Source organism: Cariama cristata, unplaced genomic scaffold (assembly GCF_000690535.1).
Source record: "Cariama cristata isolate BGI_N322 unplaced genomic scaffold, ASM69053v1 scaffold14531, whole genome shotgun sequence".
NCBI classification, from domain to species: Eukaryota; Metazoa; Chordata; class Aves; order Cariamiformes; family Cariamidae; genus Cariama; species Cariama cristata.
In genome coordinates this window covers 6,801-27,912 of record NW_009597616.1, presented here as the reverse complement: position 1 = coordinate 27,912, position 21,112 = coordinate 6,801, and the positions used below count along the sequence as shown (strand labels likewise).

The 21,112-nt window shown below is 46.6% G+C and overlaps 2 protein-coding genes across 2 annotated transcripts; both read left to right on the top strand.

The window, feature by feature from the left end:
- Positions 1 to 4,489: 4,489 nt before the first annotated feature.
- On the top strand, positions 4,490 to 8,343 carry LOC104156925 (lysozyme g-like). Its single transcript, XM_009708967.1, has 5 exons — positions 4,490 to 4,535; positions 5,367 to 5,456; positions 6,551 to 6,747; positions 7,003 to 7,141; positions 8,213 to 8,343. Exons 1-5 carry the CDS (start codon positions 4,490 to 4,492, stop codon positions 8,341 to 8,343), a joined length of 603 nt encoding a protein of 200 aa, XP_009707269.1.
- A 157-nt stretch (positions 8,344 to 8,500) lies between these two features.
- LOC104168393 (lysozyme g-like) lies at positions 8,501 to 20,642 on the top strand. The gene is given in 6 exon segments (XM_009708968.1): positions 8,501 to 8,608; positions 17,643 to 17,802; positions 18,494 to 18,583; positions 19,181 to 19,377; positions 20,374 to 20,479; positions 20,482 to 20,642. Coding segments are annotated over 6 exon segments (822 nt in total).
- Positions 20,643 to 21,112: the final 470 nt, after the last annotated feature.

Genomic DNA, 21,112 nt, shown 5'->3' with positions numbered 1-21,112 from the left:
CACAACCCTCTCATCCCTCTCCACTCTCACTTCTGAAGCTTTGTACAGCCTGTGGGACTGTGCAAACGAAGCAAGAGAAAATGTGACTTTGTAGGTTATGGATTTGAGAGGAGATGGGGTTCTCCTCCCTATTCTCAATGCTTTCTGTATTTTCCACACTTACTACAAAATATTGTGTTGATTCCCCCTGCCCCGCCCTTCCTTATGAAAGGCCAAGACAGTCTCAGGAAGACGAGGCTGATGCAGCTGTGTCCCTACGGGGGCCACAGGGCCATTTGCTTCTCTTCCCACCAACTTCCCCTGCAGCTCTGGTGTTCTCTGCTGTGCATCAACGCAACCTCGACAGGCTGAAGAATAAACACTCGTGCATCCAGTCTTGGTGAGGGGTGTAAGGGCTTTACACAAAAGGGAGGTTAGTGTAGATTTCTGCCTTCGTGAGGTTATCTTCTAAGCTTGGTCTTGCTTCTGCCATGCCTGGTTTAAACAAAGGAAGCATCACAGCCACTTTCTGTGAGTCAATGCGTGAGTATGCGCTGTGAACTCCCACTCACCCAGAGATTTTTGGCATTGAGACGCAGAGTCCAGAACCAGACTTTGGGACGTAAGGACCAAGCTCCTTAAACAGGAGCTGAAGTACGCCTCAGCCAAGTACTTGGAACACAGTTTTGGAGCACGACAGTGTTTTGATTCCTGCTTTGTGAGCATAAACCCTCTCCTGCCTGGAACTTCAAAGGACTTGCTTTAGGTGGTAGATCTGTCTTTAAGCTGGGTTGTGAACTGAGGTCTCGTAAGATCCAGCCCAGCCACTTCTTTGCTAGAACACCTTTCCTACAGTAAAGTACAAAGTCTTGTTTTAGAGAACAGAAGGAAAATACTTTTTTCCTCCCTCATAAACACTTCATGGCTTAGTTATTTTACACGATGGCTAATGAGATATTTGTGCAGAGTGGGACGTTGTTTCAATGCCCACCTGCATTCTTCGGAAAGGCGAGATAAAGGAAGAGATTGGGGCCCTCAGCACCTGCTCACTTCTGAACACAGTGAAAACTGAGAGCCTCATGTCTTACAAGTTTGAAGACCTTTGCTATTGCTGCTTACAGGTATACTAGATGTAGAAAAGAAAATCTATGAAAATGTAATTACAAAACTGGCTGTTTCCCTTTAAAAGTTGGGAAAGACAGCTCTAGAGGGTTTGTTTGAGATGATGCACAAATGCATCTTTAACTGGCCAGTTAGTGGTAGGCATCCAACATGTGTCAGGTGCCGTGGGCAGCTTCCCTATAAAGCAGTTATAAAGTCTGTGAATACCTGCTGTTACCTGTAATTACATCCCAGACAAAAGGAACAACCTGAGAAATGCATCTGCCTGGTGATGTTATGAAACCAGAGTTGAAACTCAGAACAGAGACAGTAATTAGCATGGATATTGTTCCAGGTAATTTTAGATAGCATTCTTGCCCCCAGCGAAACATGATGCTATAACCTGCAACCTTGAGGAGAACAGCATGTGCAATATATAGTGCTTTTCAAAATGATGCTCCATTTTGATCGCATCTCCGTTAAGTGGAATGAAAAAAAACTTCACCCTGGTAGATCACTTGGCATGAGGAAAAAAAAATATAAAGTGAAAATATGTGAGTAGGAAAGAACTGGTGGTATTGAACCTTGGCGTGCTTTAGATCTCAGGTGTGCTCCTTTGTAGCTCATGTAAAACAAGTGGCAAACACTATTCTGTCAGGTAGCATTTTCTGTCCACTCTGCACTCCCTTTAGCTCGGTGTAACTAACAGCGTCAGAGAAAGATCGTGGGAAATCCGCGTCTGTGGTCACTGACTGCGGCTTGTGGCCAGGATGCCCCTGTGAGTACCAGGAAGCTTTCCTGCTTCTCAAGTTTAAGAAGATGCAGATACCATTTGATAAATGAACTCCTCCTCTTTCCTTGACTTTCCATCCGCCTCCCAATCACACACTATGATGTCCAAAATCCAGCAGAAGGGGAATATATACTGGCATCCTTTATATTTAAAAATTACACAACAGCAAAAAGAATTTAAAATTATAGGGTGGTTGTTTTTTTTTAAAGTTATAACATTTGTGTCCTTTTTCTGTAGTATTAATTTAATAATAGCATCATATTTCCATGGCTTTCATATATTTTCCCTACTACCAAGCATGAGGGCTAGCAACTTGCTGTCCTTCTAAATTAAAATCTCGCAGTATCATACGAATGTGGGGACAGGATCGAAGGGCACTGGCCTCCCAAACCATCTTTCTATCTCCGAGTGACTCAGGTGTTTTACATACGTGAAAAGCATCTTGGCCATGAGACGCAAGTCTCTCGGAGACCCTCTCTGTACCCCGCTGGCTTCAGCTGCTGCGAGACCGGTTCCCTTCCTCCTCATTTCACCCGCAGCATCCTGCCCCCCAAATCTGAAAGTCCAACCCTGCCTCTGCTCTCAAATTATTCAAGTCACCCTCCTGAATTAGGCTTGCTGTAAGCAATGAAGCAGTGAAATGCTTTTCTTTAATTGTCCTTTTTAGTCTTGATATGAAAGTATGATATTTAATTAAAAACTTGCCAATCTGAAATCATTGGGGAAACGAGACCAAAAAATCCTCCCAGAAATGTGTCCAGACTGATCTCAGAGAGATCGGTGCCAGGAGAGCGCTAGACAGGGATCTGGTTTTTGCCTGGCCTCTGCCACTGATTCACTGCAATGTTTTCTGCAAGTCTTTTATTGTGCATCGACGTGCTTATTGATGGAGGAAAACCAGTATTTATTCCTTTCACAGAGTTGTCCTGAATCTTACTAACCACTCTTTGTGCAAATCTTTGGATGAAAGGAATCATAAGAGTTCTAAGCTCTTAATATCTATTACTGATTGTACTTTAAAACAAATGTCATCGCACTAGGTAGGAATTAACATTCCAGTGCCCATAGGGTGGGTACCTTCTCATACATATATATATAAAAGTCATCCAGCAACCTGCCTCAGAGGAAGGCTGACTGAAGACAGGTGAGTCTGAGTTCACTCGTAGAATATTTATTTAGAGCCAGAAGCCTCGGTTTTGTTTTGAGTTAGCATTTTGTCAGTATTGTGATTGCTACGCTGTTTCTACTACCTAAGGCCTGTGATGATATTTGTGATGGGAGGAGGGAAAAAAAAAAAAAGGCTGATAACTTAAAACTTTATAATCTGGCAATTTCCTGCATGTGGAAACAGCTACAGCCTTCGATGGGACCCTGGATGGATTTGCCATTGAATTCGTAGGTATCGGGTCAAGGTATATTGATTGGGGCTTGCGAATACTCAGTCTTAATGTTAGAGCTCAAATTAAGCTCCTGCGTGTACCCAGCTCTGGCCGTGGGCGTTTGCTGGCCCGAATAAGCTCACTCAGGACAAGGGAGTCTTTCCAAGGACACTGGTGGACCCTTTGTGTTTCTGCATCCAAGTGGTCTAGCTTGCAGTAGAAATACAGGCTAGAGAAAAGATGATACATTATTAAAACCAAGAAGGCATTTTCAAGTGTTAATAGCATCGCGTGATGATTGCGTACAAGACTTAGGGCGTGTTTTGTATTTGAAACCTTCTTGGGGGAGAAAACCATTTGTAAGCTGTAAAAACTGCTCAGTTTAAATGCATTCACCAGCAAGGCAAGTACAGTCAATGTTTTTTGCAGTTGATAGCTATTATCTGATGACATTTTGGAATTTTATTAATAAGCACAACAGATGCATTTATTACTAAAGTGATTATCTGCCATTATCGCACACAGAAATATTATTTCACCAGATAAATCTTGGAGTTGCCTTGCATGCTTTTAGCAGAGAATTAAGGGTCATATTGCTTGATTTTTGAAAACATGTTTTTCCAAAGGCCAAGCAAAAATCCCATTGCCTTTTGAACAGAGAAACAAAGGATGCGTGCACTCTGTAGCACATTAGACTTCAAACACCTATATATTTAAAGCAAAGGTATTGTTCCTTCTCATCATAAGGACATGCTATGAGTGTGAGCAAGTGATGTGAAGTGACAGGGGCTAAAATTCTTGCTGCTGGCCCAAGCTGCCGACGGGGACCTCCCCGGTCCCGTGCTTCCCAGGCTCAGCCCTTCCCTCTTGATGTGATGGTGTAGAGGCACGCGAGATGGAGGAGACATTCAGCCGCAGGAGAAGCCTGTATCCCCCAGGCAAGGAGGAAATAAGGAGCAGATGGGGGTCCCATCACTTGCTTCTCCTCCCACCACCACTCTTTGAAGCTGGAGGCTGCATCCCGTGCTGGGGGTGAGGGGGAAGCGTGCTGCGGAGACGGTGCCTCGGCTCCCCAACCCACCTTCAGCTACTGCTGTCCCTCTCTGGTGCCTCGGGGTGGGAGCTTTTGGCACCCAAACTTTGCTACAGGGCCGTTGAAAACCAGCACTGACTTCTGCCTGTTTTGCAAACTGTTGTGTTTCCAGGTCTCCTGGGACAGCTGAGGAGAGCCATCGTCATGATCCCCACCACACTGCTCTTGCTGGGCCTTACGGCCCTTGTCGGTGAGCCGGGGTTTGGGTTGGGGTCACTGCCGAGAGCACCCCGGGAACTGTTTGCAGAAGGACTGCAGAGAGGAGGGGTGCAGTCAGGGCTGAGGGCCCCTTTCTGCGTGGCTCCTGGTGTGGCTGGTGGTCCTCGGCTGCCGTGTGAGGCTGCTCGCTGCCCACATGTGTCCTTTAAACCAGCAGGTCTGGAGTACGGGACTGATGCCAAAAGGGAGTCACAGACATACCTCCTCTTGGTTTTCCCACCTAACCTTTTCCGATCTCTCTGCCTACCCAGAAATGGTCTCACAAATGTGGCAAGCTGTTTGATGGAGGCTATTCAGTCCCCAGTTAATGAGGATGCAGGGTAATTTGCCCAGGCTGAGGTAAGCATTCTCCTGAATTAATTCCTCACCAAGTTACGGAGGGACACAGGAGACACTCCCAGCCGGGGTGTTCAGGTACCACCAGCCATCATCCGAGAGGTCCCGGACATTGTGGGGCATTGAATGGGAAGAGCTGTCTGGAATAAATGCAGAGGCTGTGGTTCTCCTCTCCCACACCAGCCTTTAGACCTAACGGGGCAGACACCTATTCGTCTAAATTGTCATTAGATTCATTCGCTTCAACCTATTCAATCAGAAAAGAACAAATTTCTGTTCTGTAGTTTTCTTTGACAATGTTGCTGATGGAGAGCAGTGGCAACCTTACAAGCATGGCCAACACAAGGTGATGTGGATTACGGGTCTGGATGAATCCCTCATGCTTGACTTGTATGCACTTGCAGCATGCTGTACAATATTGCTCTAAGATCTTAGGTATTCAAACAACCTCCGTTTAATTTTTCAGCTCCATCCATGAGTTACAGTTGCTATGGCGACATAAGTGCTCTTCAAGCCCCCGCAATCTCCTGTAGAGCTGTAAGAGCCCCAGACTGTGGTAGGTATCATTCATTGCTTGATTTGTCAACCTGTTTATACCTGACAGAAAGATGCTTCGTCTCCTGTTTATTGCCGAATTAAATGTGGTGCAGCTATTCAATTAGCCAAAAGGGAGAAAGCAACACCTCCCCTCCCAAAACGGCAGGTGCTGTGAAGCCTCCAGACCTGGTGGGAAGCGGGAGATCAAACTTCAGGTCCCACAGTCAGGATCCTCAGCCTCTAAGCAAAGAGAAATGGCGCAATCTCTTTTCAGTTAAAACGGCTTCTTCATCAGCCAGGACTTTAGCATCAGCATCCTCACAAAACCCCGGAGCCTGTCTGCTCGAAGGGGGAGATGGGCAGAGCCAGGTGCTGGGTGCTGGCGTGTTGGCTGAGCTGGCAGAGACACAGTTTGCCGGGGGAAGGTCCCAGGTATGCAGCCATCCTACCTCTGGGTCACCTGTTTTTGGTAACTCCTTCCCATTTCCCTCTTTCTTGCCTTGTGTTATTGCCCCGAGTCACTGCACATCAGGTTCATACTGCCGAGACTTCCAGGGACCTTGCCACGTACCTCGGACGTAGGTGCTTCCAGGGCAGACACCTGACTGCGGGGGTCCAAGCATGGATCTGAACCCGCTTGCTTGTTTCCAAACTCTTCCAATGTTACTTTAAAAAAAAAAAACCATCTTTCTATACACAGACTAACAACAGAGCTGCTACTGCAGTTTGGCCCCTCAGTAGTAATGCATCTCTCCATTTTTTCAAATGCAATTTGAAATTTCACTTTTCAGAAATTTCACAATTCTGAAATTTCACATTTCTCTGAAATTTCACATTTCCAGCAGTGCGGCAGCAGAAGAGGACCACGAAAGCATGGTCCCACCTCCTGAGAAGCTGCCCTCTTCCCCTCATCATCCCGGGGTACTGGCACGGTAGCTCCCCGGCCACAGCCAGGGCCGACGGGGCTGTGCTTATTCCTCAAGTGCCGCTGCCCAACTCAGTGTAGCTGCGTTTTCTTCAAAACTTGAGTTACTCCTTTGATATATCCGCTCAAGGGGAACGTGAGGGTTTTGGATGGGAGCGTGTGTAAGTCTGCCTTTTCCTGCGCGGCAGGACTTGCCACGGTACGGAGGATTGCTGAGGCAGATGTCGTCCGCCTGAGGAAATACGAGATCCCGATTAAGAGAGTAGCCAGAAACCTGTGCTTGGACCCGGCGCTCATCGCTGCCATCATCTCGCAGGAGAGCCGGGTCGGCCTGCTCCTGGACAACGGCTGGGACCAGGAACGGCAGAAGTACGGCTTGATGCAGGTACATCGGGATGATAAGTGTGAGTAACAGAACAGGGATGTAGTGTATATCCCAGGGCCTTACCTTAGCAAATGACTGTTCTGTGTTCGAGACAGCACTTAAGTGTGTTCCCTCAACATCAAAGGTTGTGTTCAGGTGTTGTCCCGAATAAGGTCACTTCAGTGAGTCACAGCCTGTGAGTACAAAGCAGAGGAGGAAGCTACAGTGATGGTTGTGTTCAGGGGGGAAACCCGTTTTCTTGCTTGACTTTTCTAGCTTGGCAGGCAGCAACACGTCCCTTTTGGAGTGTGGGATAGTGAAGAACACATAAACCAGTGCTCAACTATCCTGGTTCTTGCAATTAATGAAGTACGGGCAAGACATCCTACCTGGACCTGGGACCAGCAGCTGAGAGGTATGGGATGGGCTATATACCGGGAAGGGACACGCTGAGTGATTGGAGTGCTGTGCATTTGTTGGGTGTCACTTTTAAGGGAAAAAGAGCATCAGTCTGGCAGATTTTACAGTATCTTTTACCAAAAGAAAACCCCAACCTCCCAGAGTTTTCTAGTTCCAAAGAGGCAATCCCAAAACAGCAGACTGGCCAGAGGTCTGAATACAGATGCAGCCTCCCAGGTCAAAGCACTGTCCACAGGGCCCCCGTGTTTCTGCCTGCAGAAGGGAGCCTGTGGTGGGACACCAAGCTCCTTGGCAGCTTTGCTGCTGTAGGAAGCATCGGGAAACCAGCCCAGCCTGGGAGATGCTGCAGCAACACGGAGGCACCCATGCAGGGCCGGGCGAAGGTGTCGGGCACAGTCTTGACAGGTTGCCCCTTCACTTCAGTGACAAACACCCACCGAGGGCCACTGCCTTGAGTGGTTGGGCCACCACTGGTGAATGGCTGGGTGCAGGACCTCCTTAAAGCCCTTGGAAAAGGCATTGTGCTCAATGAAGGTGGACAGGTCTCAAGCTATCCTCTTATCTGGTCATCCTACAAGTGAAATGGCTGTCAGGTGGAGAAAGAAGGTAGAAACCAAACAAACAAAAGCCACTGGGGAAAGCAGAAATTGAGGCACCGCAACATAACAGGCTTGTCGTGGCAGGCTGTTAAGTTGTGTCAAGGAAGCTTGGGATCCAGGTTTGCTTGCAGTCCATGTTATCTGCATGCTGGTTTGTTCACCCTCTGCTACTTCTTACTCCCCCATCCTTGCTCTGCCACTGCCTTTTTAGATGACACCCTTTTCTGGGACCAGCATCCCATTCCCACTTGCATTTGGAAAGTCATGGTTTCCTTCACTATAGAAATAAGAATTTTGCAAAATCACAGAATCACGGTCACTTTTCAACAATAATATACAATTAGCAATTTCCCAAGCAGTTGTGTAGGTTTGGTGAGATGCATGGCCCTTTTGGCTAGGAATTTTTACTTTCAAATCTTTATTTCTCACTTATAAGCCCATAACAACTCCTTCTTAACTCTTTCCAGCGGGAATCTGTACCTACAGTGCAAAAATGGGCAACCTCCAGGTCTACGAGGAAGACCCATGCAACAGAGACGACTACTATGTCAACAGCGTGATTAGGCGAGCCCAGTACTTTAAGAGACATGGGTTCTAGCTCATAAACCCGCCCTGTCACCCAGCCTTTCCTCTATATCAACTAGCCCAGTAGTGATCACAGTACCCAGAGCAGTTCCTCAGGTCTCCTGGCAGGACCAGTGCTGGTGCTGACGGCACCTCGGTCACTCCAGCAAACCCCAGCTCCCCAGTCGCCGATGGGTGAGCTCAGCACGGCCTTCCAGGGGACCCACGGCGACGAGATACCACAGGCTCGGGCCCTTCGAAAGGCAGACAGGGACACACCAGCAATGTTTAAGTGTCGGGTGAGGAAGGTGCCTCTTCCCATTCAAAGCTGAACCCGGGGTTGTTCATGCATCCCCCCCGCACGGGCAGGCGAGCAGCTCTCCCTGGGCATCGCTGTGATCTTCCCGTCTTCTCCTCCATCTGCCTCCTTCCCTCTCCCTGGGCAACGGGGGGCATGAAGTCCCCAAGTTAAAGTCTTCCTTCCCCTCGATTGTCCTGGCTACAGAGCAACGAAGAGAATTCTTGCCAAGCCTTTGGTCTCTGCACTGGCTGTGTATTCCTGTGGCCAGCCTTGTGAGGGACAATGCTAAACATGCTTCGGTCTCCCCAGTCCTGGAGCCCACGGCCGTGGTGGGGCTGGAGACCTCTTCAGAGTGAAAAGTAGCCTCACACAGGGGAAATCCTCTGTTTGGGAAGTACTGCAAGTGCCACAACAGGCATGCAAAACACCTTCCCATTAGAGAGCAACCCTCTGAGCAAGAGCAGACCCCGTACGTACCCACCCCAGGAGCTGTATCACAACAGTAGTGTTGGTAAAAGAACCCCACAACCTTTTCTGCTTTAGCCTTGGCACCTTTATGCTGGGTTTCCTCCAAGTTTAAAAGTGTTTCAGCATCTATCCCTCTGCCAGGAATCCCAGCTTCTAATTGGGAGTGAATTAGCTCTGCGTTTATAAGCTCTGAAAGTGTTCTTCAATGTGGATGGGTCTGGGTCCAAATTTAGGTTTTCCAAGAATAATACTAAGAGAGAAAATAAAGATAAATGTTGAATCCCAATTTCTTTTTTTTTATTTTCCAATTTCATGAGGCCTGGTGGGCAGCAACCTGCAATTTGAGTAAATAAGCCAATTTGGTACTCTTGGAATGGGTCAAAAACTCAACTTGAGAACAGGGAGAGGGAAAGGATGCTGCCGACTGGGCTGGGCTGGGAGGCAGGGCGTGAGGCAGCCCCAGCCTGGCCTCTGCCCCCAAACCTGTGAGCAGAGGAATAAGGATGTTCACGTTTAGCCTTTCGAATAACCGTTTTGGAGACGTCAGGGCACCTTTCTGCCAGCTGTCACCACTGCCGATGCAGAAGGGATGTGCCTGGCGGTCTCTGCCCGGCAGCACGGGGCTGCACCGCAAATGTGCCTGGGCTGCCAGGCAGGGTCAACGCCGGCAGCGTGAGAGCTGGTTTGGAGACAGCTTGTGCAAGCGGAGTAATTTTAATGCTGTGCTCCTCATCTTGCCAGTCACTCATCTGCTTACCGTCGCAGCAAGGACTGTGCATGATTAACGTGTTTGCAAGCAAACTCATTTTATCATCTCTGGAGACCAGAGGGAGCTCTAGGATGTCTCTAACATTACTGATTTTTTTTTAAGACTACAGAAAACAGTTCAGTGTTTAGCAACTGCAGGTATTAAACTATATATTATTTAGTCTTTAGTGAATTCTGCACTATATTAAGATAATTTCAGTAAAATCATTACTTTGTAACACAAACTTATGAAACATATCACATGGTTTGGTCCCCTCTATTTGAAATAACTTCCATAAAATTCATAGGTTGAAGTCTTTGGTGCATCATGTTATATAAACCTCTCTGTTATACAAAACTCTTGCGTAAAACCCACGAATGCATTTTTGGTAGATCAGTATGAGTATTTGAAGTATCAAACTTCAAATGGGGCAGGGAATCTCATTGCTGCCTATGTGTGTAAAGTTGGGTTTTTGAGTTTGGAGGGTGAACAAGAGTGGAGCTTTCGCTGGTTCCCTTCATGTCACCCTTAATTGCTGCCAGCAAGCTCCCTGTCACCACGACCGGTGTTGCCATCCCTGCAGAGATCCGTGAGCTTCTCAGGAGTCCAATTTTTGCATGCGTTACCTATGGAGCTGCTGCTTCACGTTACGGTAGCAACACCCAAGGGCCTGCAGACCTGCCGGCTGGCTTCTGCAGCATTGCCACAAAAGATTATTTATTTTTTAAGTCTATTTAAAAATCCTGATTATGGGAATTCAATATTTTATTGCAAATATTATTTTGGGGTATCAGCACTTTGTAGTGAACAAGGAAAATCTCTGCAGAAAATGAGTTGAAATATAATTGCTTGACAAATTGGCAGGAAGGAGTAAATAATTAAGGAAAGTTTAACACTGGCACACTGCCTTAAGATTTGAGTAAAAGCTTTCCTGACAAACAGTGAGTTCAGATTGCTTTTCTCCTCCAATCCTTTCCTGGTCACCCGTGTCCGTGTTGCTGGAAGTTATTCATCTGGCTGGTGCACACAGGGCTGCTGCGGTCGCACCCTTGGTGACCCTTTTGACCCGTGGGCTATTTGGAAAAACAGGCAGCTTGCAAAACAAATGATCTAATACCAAGTAACACATCAGAAAAAGGAGAAGCACAGGTAAAGGAAGAGAAAAGCCTAATCAAAGAGGAAAGAAAGGTCCAGGGAATCACAGAGCAGGACACCTGGCTGCAACGCTGAGGAAGATGCCGGAGTAAAGGATTGAATCGTTGCTTCGCAAGCACCTGGGGGATAATGAAGCAGCAAGAAACACTCAGGAGGGCTCTGGCAGCCTGGGTTGGCAGGGAAAAAGCACCTCAGACCAACCAAAGTCCTCATCTCACCGTGTAAGTGGCCATGGTTGTGCTGCAGTCTGAAGTGCCCTCCTATGTGAAGGGCCTTAAGATAGGCAGTGGTTATCAGCAGCTTGTGGTCAGACTGGTAATTCAGAGATGCACGTCTGTCCTACACCAGTTTCTCTCAAATTTGTGGTTGGAAAATGAATGGTGGACAAGAGCTATCAAACCATGGGTGACAGCCATGCTAGAGGGAACACAAGCACTTCCACTAATGGTTAAAAACTACGAACACCTGTTAGCGATGAAATACTGAAATAAAGTAAACACAGGTACAAAACGTTGGAGGAGCTCAAGCAGGAGCATAAGCAGGGGCGACCGTCCTGCAGAAAGGGCTGGGGGGGTCCAGTGGGAACTGAACCAGTAGGTACCAGGGGAGAGAAAAAAAGAAGGAGAAAATCACATTTTGAGATTTATCTTTATCATAGCACTGTGTATGAAGCACTTGGGGTAATTCTCCTCTCGGCTGTTCATCTGTCAGCATCAGTGAGGCTCAGCTACAGCGTTTGGGTGTGTCGGACCGAGAAAAACATGCTCAGGGGGATGGCAACTCAAATGGAAGGTACAGCCTATAGGAAACAAGGAGTTAGACTTGCTTTTTTCTCCAGGTAAGAGGAAGAGGACACAGTTATTACTTTCCAATATGCAAAAGAAATGGAGAGCAATGACCCATGTCCTTCCCTTCCCCTGGAAGGTAAGGCAAGTAGCATTGCGTTTGGCAGCAGGTTTGTGTCGGATACTTCCAAAACCTTTCAGGGTAATGAAGCAATGCAACAGTCACTGGGTGTTTTAAAGAACAAACAAGACCAACATGTAAAAGTAGCTGTATGTCGTACTCCTGTAGAACAGGGAAATGCAGCGGGTGGTGTTTAAGGATTTTCCAGGCCAACATTGCTGCATCAGAATCCACAGTCAGCAGGCTGAAAAGACAACAAATTACAGACAGGGAAGCAAAATCTCCGTTGGGGTCCTGTGCTTTTGTTTTACTACAACCGATGTCAGTACTGGGAAGTATGTTTAAATGTGCTTCTTACAATAAACAGCAAATGTGAGGTGGTAAGTTTTCTCTCTCATCCCCTTGTTAAGCCGCAGGCGGTGTGGGCTGATCCCTCCATGGCTCAGGCAGGGATCTGTATAAAGTCTGGGGCTGCGACGTCTGGCTTTCATAGACACCAGGCAGAGGGACCAACTAACCTGTTTCAGCAGCAACTGAGGCAGTAGGAAACCACTGCCAAAAGCAAGTCCCCGTGGGCCAGAGCCGTAAGCCACGTGGGCAAACAGATTGCTCTGATGACCGATGCTGAATGATGGATTTGGATCCGTTTGAGCCATGTGTCCATGTTGTTCTCTCCGAGAGATGCAGAAAACAAAAGGAAATGCCACCGCAGCAATGCAGTGCTGAGTAACTGAGTTTGTTCTGCTTTGTCACTCATTGAAAGAGTGGGCTGGGATTTCCTAGGCAGCAATCGGTTCCCAGGACCGTGCTTCTCTGGCTTTGGGCACCCTCAGGACCACACCCCAAAATACTAGGCTCTTACGAGGTTTTCTTCCTGATAAAAACAATCTCATGTTTTATCCAGGCCAGAAAGGGCAACACTGGCCCCTCTTTAAACTGGAGATGTCAGATGAATGTGAGAAACACCGTGCGGGTCATACTGGTGGTCAGTCACCCCCCCGTCTGCCTCCAGCAGCAGCAGCAGCAGATGCTGCCTGGGGAGGACACACGAGCTTGGATGCTTTCTGCAGTCCGTTTTCCTTGCACAGGCGCAGCATCCCCAGCTGTCTAACAGGGCTGGCAGGAGGCATGTCCACCCTTTGTGTGGCACTGCTATCCATGAATCCATCCGGTCGCTTTGGGAATGTGCCGGTGCTGTCAGCCTCCACAGCCTCCTGTGTGGCAAGGCCATGGCCTTAGGTCCTTTAATAATGCTGGTTTGAATCTTGATAAAAGCCTTTTTGAAGACCCAGCTATACTTCACCCACTGGCCTTAATCCACGTACTCACTGATGCTGTCCCAGAAGACCATCAGGGAGCAAGGCAGGATTGCCCCTATGGGAGTCAGCCTGACCCTCTCCCAGCTGACCAGGTTTACCCATCACCTCAGTGATCTCACCTTCAACACACATCTGCTGTATTGCCCAGGACAGGCACCAGCCCGCGGTCCCAAGGACCCCTCAGGAGCCAGTGCTGGAGTCGGGGTTGGTGCCAGACACCCATGGGAACGCCGGCACTGGTGTCTCCTGGCAGCAGAGCCCTTGCCGAGGCTGTCGGCTCTGCCATGGCACAGCCTGGTGCCCACAGCCATCCCAGCCAGAGCGGACTCAGGCTTTCTGTTTGCTCCAGTACTTACTCACTATTTACACTGAATTAACCTGGCTCCTATTAACTGTCCTGGGTGGGAACCTCCCCACGGCCTCCACAGTAAAGACCGGCACAAAGCCAACAAAGGACTACTAAGGCCTTGTGCTCCCTGAGTGCCCCTTTCACCCCCTTTTCACCAAGCAGCCCTGACCTTCCCCTAGCTGCTTTTGAAGTATTTGAAGGCCTTTTGCTGACAGTTTGAGCATCCCTTGCAAGGCACTCTCCAAAACCTTTTTCAGTTCTTTTCTTTGTTTACATGTGACCCCCTGTGTTTTATGTCAATTTACCACCAACTCACATGGACAAGTTTTCCATTTCCTACATAGTAGCCTTTTCCCTAAGGCAGTCACCTTAACTTTTCCTTTGAGGGGGCAACATTTTATTTTCTTTTTGAGTTGTGGCATTCTTTTAGTGTGGGCTTCTAACACGGTATTTTTGAACAGCCTCCAGGATGCTTGCAGGCTTCTTTGTTTGAGGCTGCTCCTTTTTGGTGGAGACTGTTGTTTCTAATGCTTGCCTCAGTGTATTTAATTACCTTCCTTGAAACCGAATACTCCCATACTGGGTGCACAGGGCCTGCTTTTTCCCATTTCAGTGCTAAAAGCGATCATGTTGTGGGATTGCAACCTCAGAGCAGTTTCCAACTCACAGTCCTCAAATGAAGCCCTTGTAACCAATCCCTACTACTTGTTTTTGTGGGTTCCCAAACCAGCTCTTCCTTGAAGTAGTGATTTATTGCCACCAACAATTCTGCTTCTGCGTCTCATCCTAATGAGGTGCTGATCCAGCTTATACACAGGCTCCCGCTCACACCACCGACCTGTATTTGCTGCCTCTCTGGTCTCACTGACCACTGTTGCTGTCCTCATAAAGGATCAATAGCACAGTCCTACTATGGCATTTTTATCAATAGCAACTGGGATTTTCACCCACATGTTTTTAGGGTGCTTCTCTTTTCCTGTATAGAATCATAGAATCATAAAATCATTTGGGCTGGAAGGGACCTTTAGAGGTCATCTAGTCCAACCCCCCTGCGGTGAGCAGGGACATCTCCAACTCCATCAGGTTGCTCACAGCCCCATCCAACCTGACCTGGAATGTTTCCAGGGATGGGGCTTCCACCACCTCTCTGGGCAACCTGTGCCAGTGCTTCACCACCCTCATTGTAAAAAATTTTTTCCTTATGTCTAGTCTAAATCTAACCTCTTTTAGTTTAAAACCATTACCCCTTGTCCTGTCACAGCAGACCCTGCTAAAAAGTCTGTCCCCATCTTTCATATAGGCCCCCTTCAAGTATTGGAAGGCTGCAATGAGGTCACCTCGAAGCCAATTTAATCCCACATCCAAGCACTCAAGAAGCCTTGATTGCTTCTAATACAAATCTGCAGCAATAAAATACGTGAAGAATAATCCACTAAAAATTTTTACTACAATTGGGCTTGTGTGATTCTTTATGAAATGCAGGAATGACCTAAAAGCATGTTCTTAATACGCTTTATGCTGCCTTAAACACTACTTTGTATCAGACGGGTCCTGTCTGATCTCCTTGGGTCTCTCTCCTTTATGGAGAGAACTTCTATTAAATGTATGCCAAAACTCTCAACTACTGGCTTACCAGAATGGAAAAGAGACTTGTTTTATTTTTAAGGGAAGAGGTCCTTACTACCAGTTACTGAAGATACAGGAGAGCTAAAAGTAACGTAAATCACAACTGCCTTCACGCATTGTTTAAACGTTTCCCGGGAGGGTTACCCAGCTTCCACCTTCAGACTCAGGAAGGGTCACTACTTCACTGCTTCTCTGGCTGTCAAAAATGCTGCAAAGCTGGACAAGACACACCTAAGGACAACACAAGCAAAAGTAAATCCAGTAGAAACAAGTCAAGTCACGCTCCTACAGTTAAAAACCATCTAAATACAGTTAAAACCCAGTTAAATATAAACTAGTTAAACAGTAATTAAAACCAGACTAAATTTCATTCATCTCTGCAGCATGATGTTAAAAAAAAAAAGCACATTAGTCATTGCTTTGCCTTTAATTGAAAACATTTCCAAGCTGCCGTGTCCCAGGCTGTGCGATATCACCTGCCCTCTCAGGAGCTTAACAAGGGTTATTCTTCAGATGAAGCTTTTGCGGATGAGCCAACACTCACTCCCACTCTGAGAAACCACTTTTAATTTAGTCATTAATAAGAATCCCTTTTAATTAATGCATAATCTGCTTCTGAAAAATGCCAAGGCCTGCCTCCACAGCTATTATCTCAGTTCTTACACCAAACATTTTCAGTTCGTAAGTAAGTTTCTGTCTTGATAAATCTCACGGAAACCAAACTTAACCGACTTGGACTCTTCCCCCTCTTCCTACTCTTTCTTTCAGGCTTTTTGCCTCCTGACAGACAATCAACAAGTTAAATTATTCCTTTGGCCATATATACGTGTATATCCCCATTACCTTCAGATTATGCCCCTGCCTTCAGTGCGGTTGCACAGACAAAATGGACCGAATTCAGCAGCGGTTCCAGGGGAGGGAAGAAGCACCGGCCCCGGCCCCGCAGTGCGGCAGGGTGACCCGCAGCCCACGGCGTTGGCTCACCACGCTCCGTGGTGAGGTCAACACAAGAGACCAAGTTTTGTGGCAGAACCACGCTCTGACAGGCTTTTTGTAGCATTTCTGAAAAATGAAGAAAAACTAGGATGAGCTGGATCTGAATTGGAGGTTGTTGAACGCCTGGACTAACAGCAAGAACAAGGGGAATCCAGGACATAAATCACAATTTGGGTCACTTTTGGGGCTGCCCAAAGCCACCACCCGTACCCCTGGGACAGCAGGAGAGATTGCATTGCAGCGTGGCTTACGTACTGCCTCCTCCATGGCAAGCGAGCGATGGGACAACTGAGAGATGCTGCAGAGGGCACTGACAAAAGCCGTAACCGGTTCCCTGACCCTGGAGACCCCAGCCTGCAGCAGCTCCCGAGCCCTCGCTGGAGCCCGCAGCCTGCAGCCTGCTCCACATCACACCGGTGACGGAGCTGTTGTTACGAAGCACCCTGCGGACATGCCGTTCTCCCCCAGCACTCTGAATCCAGGTTTGTTGAGGGAAACACTTCCCAGGACATGTGAGACTATGCAAGCATATATGATTAAATAATAATTTCTGGATAGGGCTCCAGGAAACATGGGAGATCTACCTGCCTGCCTCAATTACTGTGATGTAGAAGCAGGAAAGTAAAGCAGTGCATCCTTTATGATTCTCCCTCAATGATAAGGGAATGGTAGCGCAGGTCATTTGGAGATTATTGGTTTGTGAATCACCGTCAATGGTATATTGAATTTTCAATTTTATAAAACGTAATTTCTGTACGGGACATATCTGTTCTATTTTCCTTCCTGCCAGACACACTTACTTCTGTTTCAACCTTCTTTAAACTCACTCATAATCGTGAACATGAAGAGCTCCATGCGCAGGCTGCTGTGACTTTTTACAGCTGGTTTTCTATGGGAGGTATCAACAGAATAGGAAGAACTGAATCATTCAAAGCAGTGACATGGGATGGATTCCCCAGCTTAAAACATGAAAGAGCTGATGAAAGAGCGAAACAGCATTTCACCCTTACAAAATTTCCCGTGGAGGAGAAGCACATCAGGATGGATTAGCAGTGACGGGGAGCTCTGCCATCCAGTGGTTTTTTTCCTTACTGCTGAACTGCTACAGCAGCTTTGATCCACGCTGTCTGCTTATCTGGGATTGTGCCTTCCCCTCTGTTGTGGCTGTACAAGAGGGCATCACAACAAGGACCTGGCGTAGTCTCTGCATATCCAAATTCTCAGCAGTTGCAGCTCTGTGTCATGTTACTGTCACTGGGTCTTTGCCAGCAAAAAATTCATTACATCCAAAAGCACAGATTCCCATTTTCCCATTGCCAGCACCTTATTGCTTCCAACAACTGAAGGGGGGTAGTTGTTTTCAGATGAGGCTCCTCCTAGTTCCAAACTGTTAGCAATGGAGTTTTAAATTAAATTTAAAAGTATTTAATTTTTTAAATCGTAATTGTGTGCATTTGTCCTGTAGAGCAGAAACCCTGTTGCGTTTGGGAGGATGCACAAGAAGTTGTTAGGCATTCCCATCTCCCGTAATACCAGCGGCATGTGGGAAGTGCACCGAGCCAGCTGCTCCAAAACGCTGCCGGCAGATAAAAAGCCCATTTGTCTCCAGGATGTGCAGCGAGAAGGTGGGGAGACATCCTGCAGCAAACATGTCAGGTCTGTGATGTTTGTCTAATATTCTTGTAAATAATTCACTGTACCAAAGTCTGTTTTCCATTAACTGCTGGGATGGGGTTAGCATTGCTCCTCTATTGCTGTTTCTGTGTTTTCCCTCCTGCAACGGCGTGTTTAGACAACAGATAAATGCAGATAAATTGCAAATCAAACAAACTGCAAGTCTGATAAATTGTAATGGATGTAATTGAAGGATGTTTCTCTTTGATTTGTCTTGTTGATAGTAGCTATGCAAAAGCAGGCTGGAGCCAGTAAATAGTGTAGGATTTCTTTTGACTTTCATAGATTTTTTTTTAATTTTGGAATAGAAAAACTGCCTTTCAGAGGTGCCTTTCTACATTGGCTCTGCGGGCAGCCCAAGTCACAAGCTTAGACTAGACAGCTAAGTTTTGCACAAATTAAAATTTGAAGAGATGAATTGTGCACAAGCTACTTCACCTCACAAGCTACACTGTGGCTTTATGCTAGCGTGACCAAGGGGAAATCCTTTTCAGAGCATACGATACCATGACCGCATCTGCTAGCACAACTGCCTGCAGCAGTGTCAAAATGATGCCATGGGTTTCAGTCATGGATCTGAAAACATTTTAACGGCATGCATCACATGCTGACCTGACACCTGGTTGTAAATACTGCTCTGAGGCTGGTTGGAGCGTTACGGGAATATACTGAGTGTTGACACAACCGGAGCTTCAGAGGCAACTGTGAAACCAGAAGGTCTGGGCTACGCAGGTAGGCACTCACTCAGTTGTCCACCTCCCCTTCCATCCATGCACAAGCTCATGCCTATTACAGATCCCAGTCTCTGGCTGTCAGTCATTGCCATGTGAGCAGATTTTCCACACCAACAAAGATCTTGGGCACATAAGTTAATGTTGGGAGTAGAGTTGCCTTTGAGGTGATATTCAAGATCATCACAGAGAAGATGCAAGGTCTGGTGGGTTCATCCAAACCCTGCCATCAGCCCTGCTTTTCTCTCTCCCTTAAGAGGGTTTCCCTCGTGACCTAAGTTTCCCCATTATAGTCCTAAATTAAAAGGAACTAAACCTGGGACTAATCCACCCAAAGGCTTAGTTTTAAAACAAGAAGACCTGCCTTTTAGTTTGCACACTAGAGAATTGCCCTCTGTATTTGAAAAAATGTCTTTTATATCATACATGTATTGAATTCTAGGGCACTTATCCTTCAGCAAAATTGGTCAATTGTATCATTGCTTCTCTCTAAATAGATTCACAAGGATTCAAAATGTCAGCTCAGTCATAATGACTGCTAGAACAACTTGTTTCTGATTTAAAAAACGAAAGGAAAAGTCCTGCACATTGTGTGTAGGAGTTCCTGCCTCAGAGAAGATGGCAGAAAAAGACTTGAAGAACATGGAGAAATACCAAGCCAAGATTACAAAAGCTGGCAACAGAAAGTGTGTTAATCCAGCTGTGACTGCTGGTATTGTCTTTTGAGAGTCGCACGCTGGGACAGTTCTGAAGGATGGTTGGGGTGACCACAGAAATGCATTTGGTTTAATGTAGGTATGGCCAGCCTTCTTAAAAACACAAACCTCATCCTTCTTTTGAAGCAGAAAGTCAGAGAAGCAGCAGGGGCCCCGTTGAAAGGCAACCCCCTAAACCTTTTCAGGCAACTCTTTTGGCAGAATAAAGCCAACGCTGATGTGGCTGTCAGCTCCCGGCACTGGGGAAGGACTCCAGTGAGTGTCAGGGCATGAGCAGACTGCTTTTGTACCATGAAACTGCTGCTTGCTTCCCAGTGCTCTCTTGGGAATTAAGAGATTAATTGTTGCGATTTCATACTTTAGATACTAAATCTTGTTTGAAAAAGCACTCTTTTTAAACTAAGCACAGATGCCTGTAGGCTTCAGCTACACACAGTCAGGTTAATTACCCTTTGTGCACCATAGGGGCCTAGCTAGTGGGGAATCTTGCTTCATTATTCATGCCTACATTCATGCCTCACTTGTTTGCCAAGTTGTATGCTTATCCATACAATCCCTAAACGTTTGTTGCACGCATTGGGATCTGCTTTTGTAAAAGATCCAGCCCCATCAGACTTGTGCTTTGCTACCCCACGGATAAGAGGTGGAGGAGAAGGATGAGGAGGAGAAGGAGGAGAGAACTGGGGCAGAGATCCAGGGGATATCCCTAGATGAACCAGGGGTTTTCCCACCCTTGATGCAGCTGGGGAGGAGAGGAGCAGTCACCTTGCAGCTGGAAAAGCTTAAGCAGCAGTAAGTCTGCTTTCTGCACCCTGTCACCTTTACAGCAGCAGCTGTGCTGGGTATTAAGGCTCTGACAGACAAGGAGGTGGGGCAGGCATTCCTCTTCAGTGCCCCCATAGTCTGCTATTCACGCATCTGTTGCCTTTGCCTGCACCTTCCTCTCTGTACAATTACAAAAGAGGAAAATCATGAGATTAAAGATCAAAATGAATACAAGCAGCCTGTAAGCAATGAAGAGCTTTAGATGAATAGTGGGGTTTCTGGTGTGCTGATATTGCTGTCTCACTTTCAGGCTGACAAACAGTACCATAAGATTGCCAGATCATGGGACAGCGAAGAGCACTCAGCACAAGGCACAGAGGTTTTATGTGGGTTGATAAAGGAAGTCCAGAAGATTTATGTTTATGTGTTTCTTTCACTCTCATTTCAGGTGGAATCACAGCCTACAATGCAGGAGCTAACGATGTCCAGAGCTACGACACAAAGGATATTGGCAGAACACACAATGACTATGCCAATGATGTAGTTGCAAGAGCCAAGTTTTATAAGGGAAATGGATAGTGAGATATCTGAGTAATGATCACTGATTGCATACTTTGCTTCTAAATAAATACATCCTGGATTTCTCCCCCAGAAACAGTAAGAATGGGGGAGGGAAACGAAGCCAGCAACAAGTACAAGCTTTCAATGATTATTTTTTTCTCAGCTAAGGCTAAAAAAATAACTATAAACTGTAACACTGCTAATAATCCAAACTGTAACCTATCTTTTGCCATTTATGTTTTATCTCACGTCATGAGAATATTCAAACAGAGTTTTCATCTGTGCTTGCAGTTTCTCAAGCAGCAGATTAATGCTGCAAGGAAGTTGTAACACTGCGTAACAAGATTTTATCTGCCTTAGATTTTACCTGCCAATACATGTGTCTAACAGCAGTACAAATTGTTTGTTAAGAATTTGCAATTTTGGAATTGAGTATTTGCAATAGATATTGTATATGTTTAATCTACCAGAAGAGTATATCAGAGTAC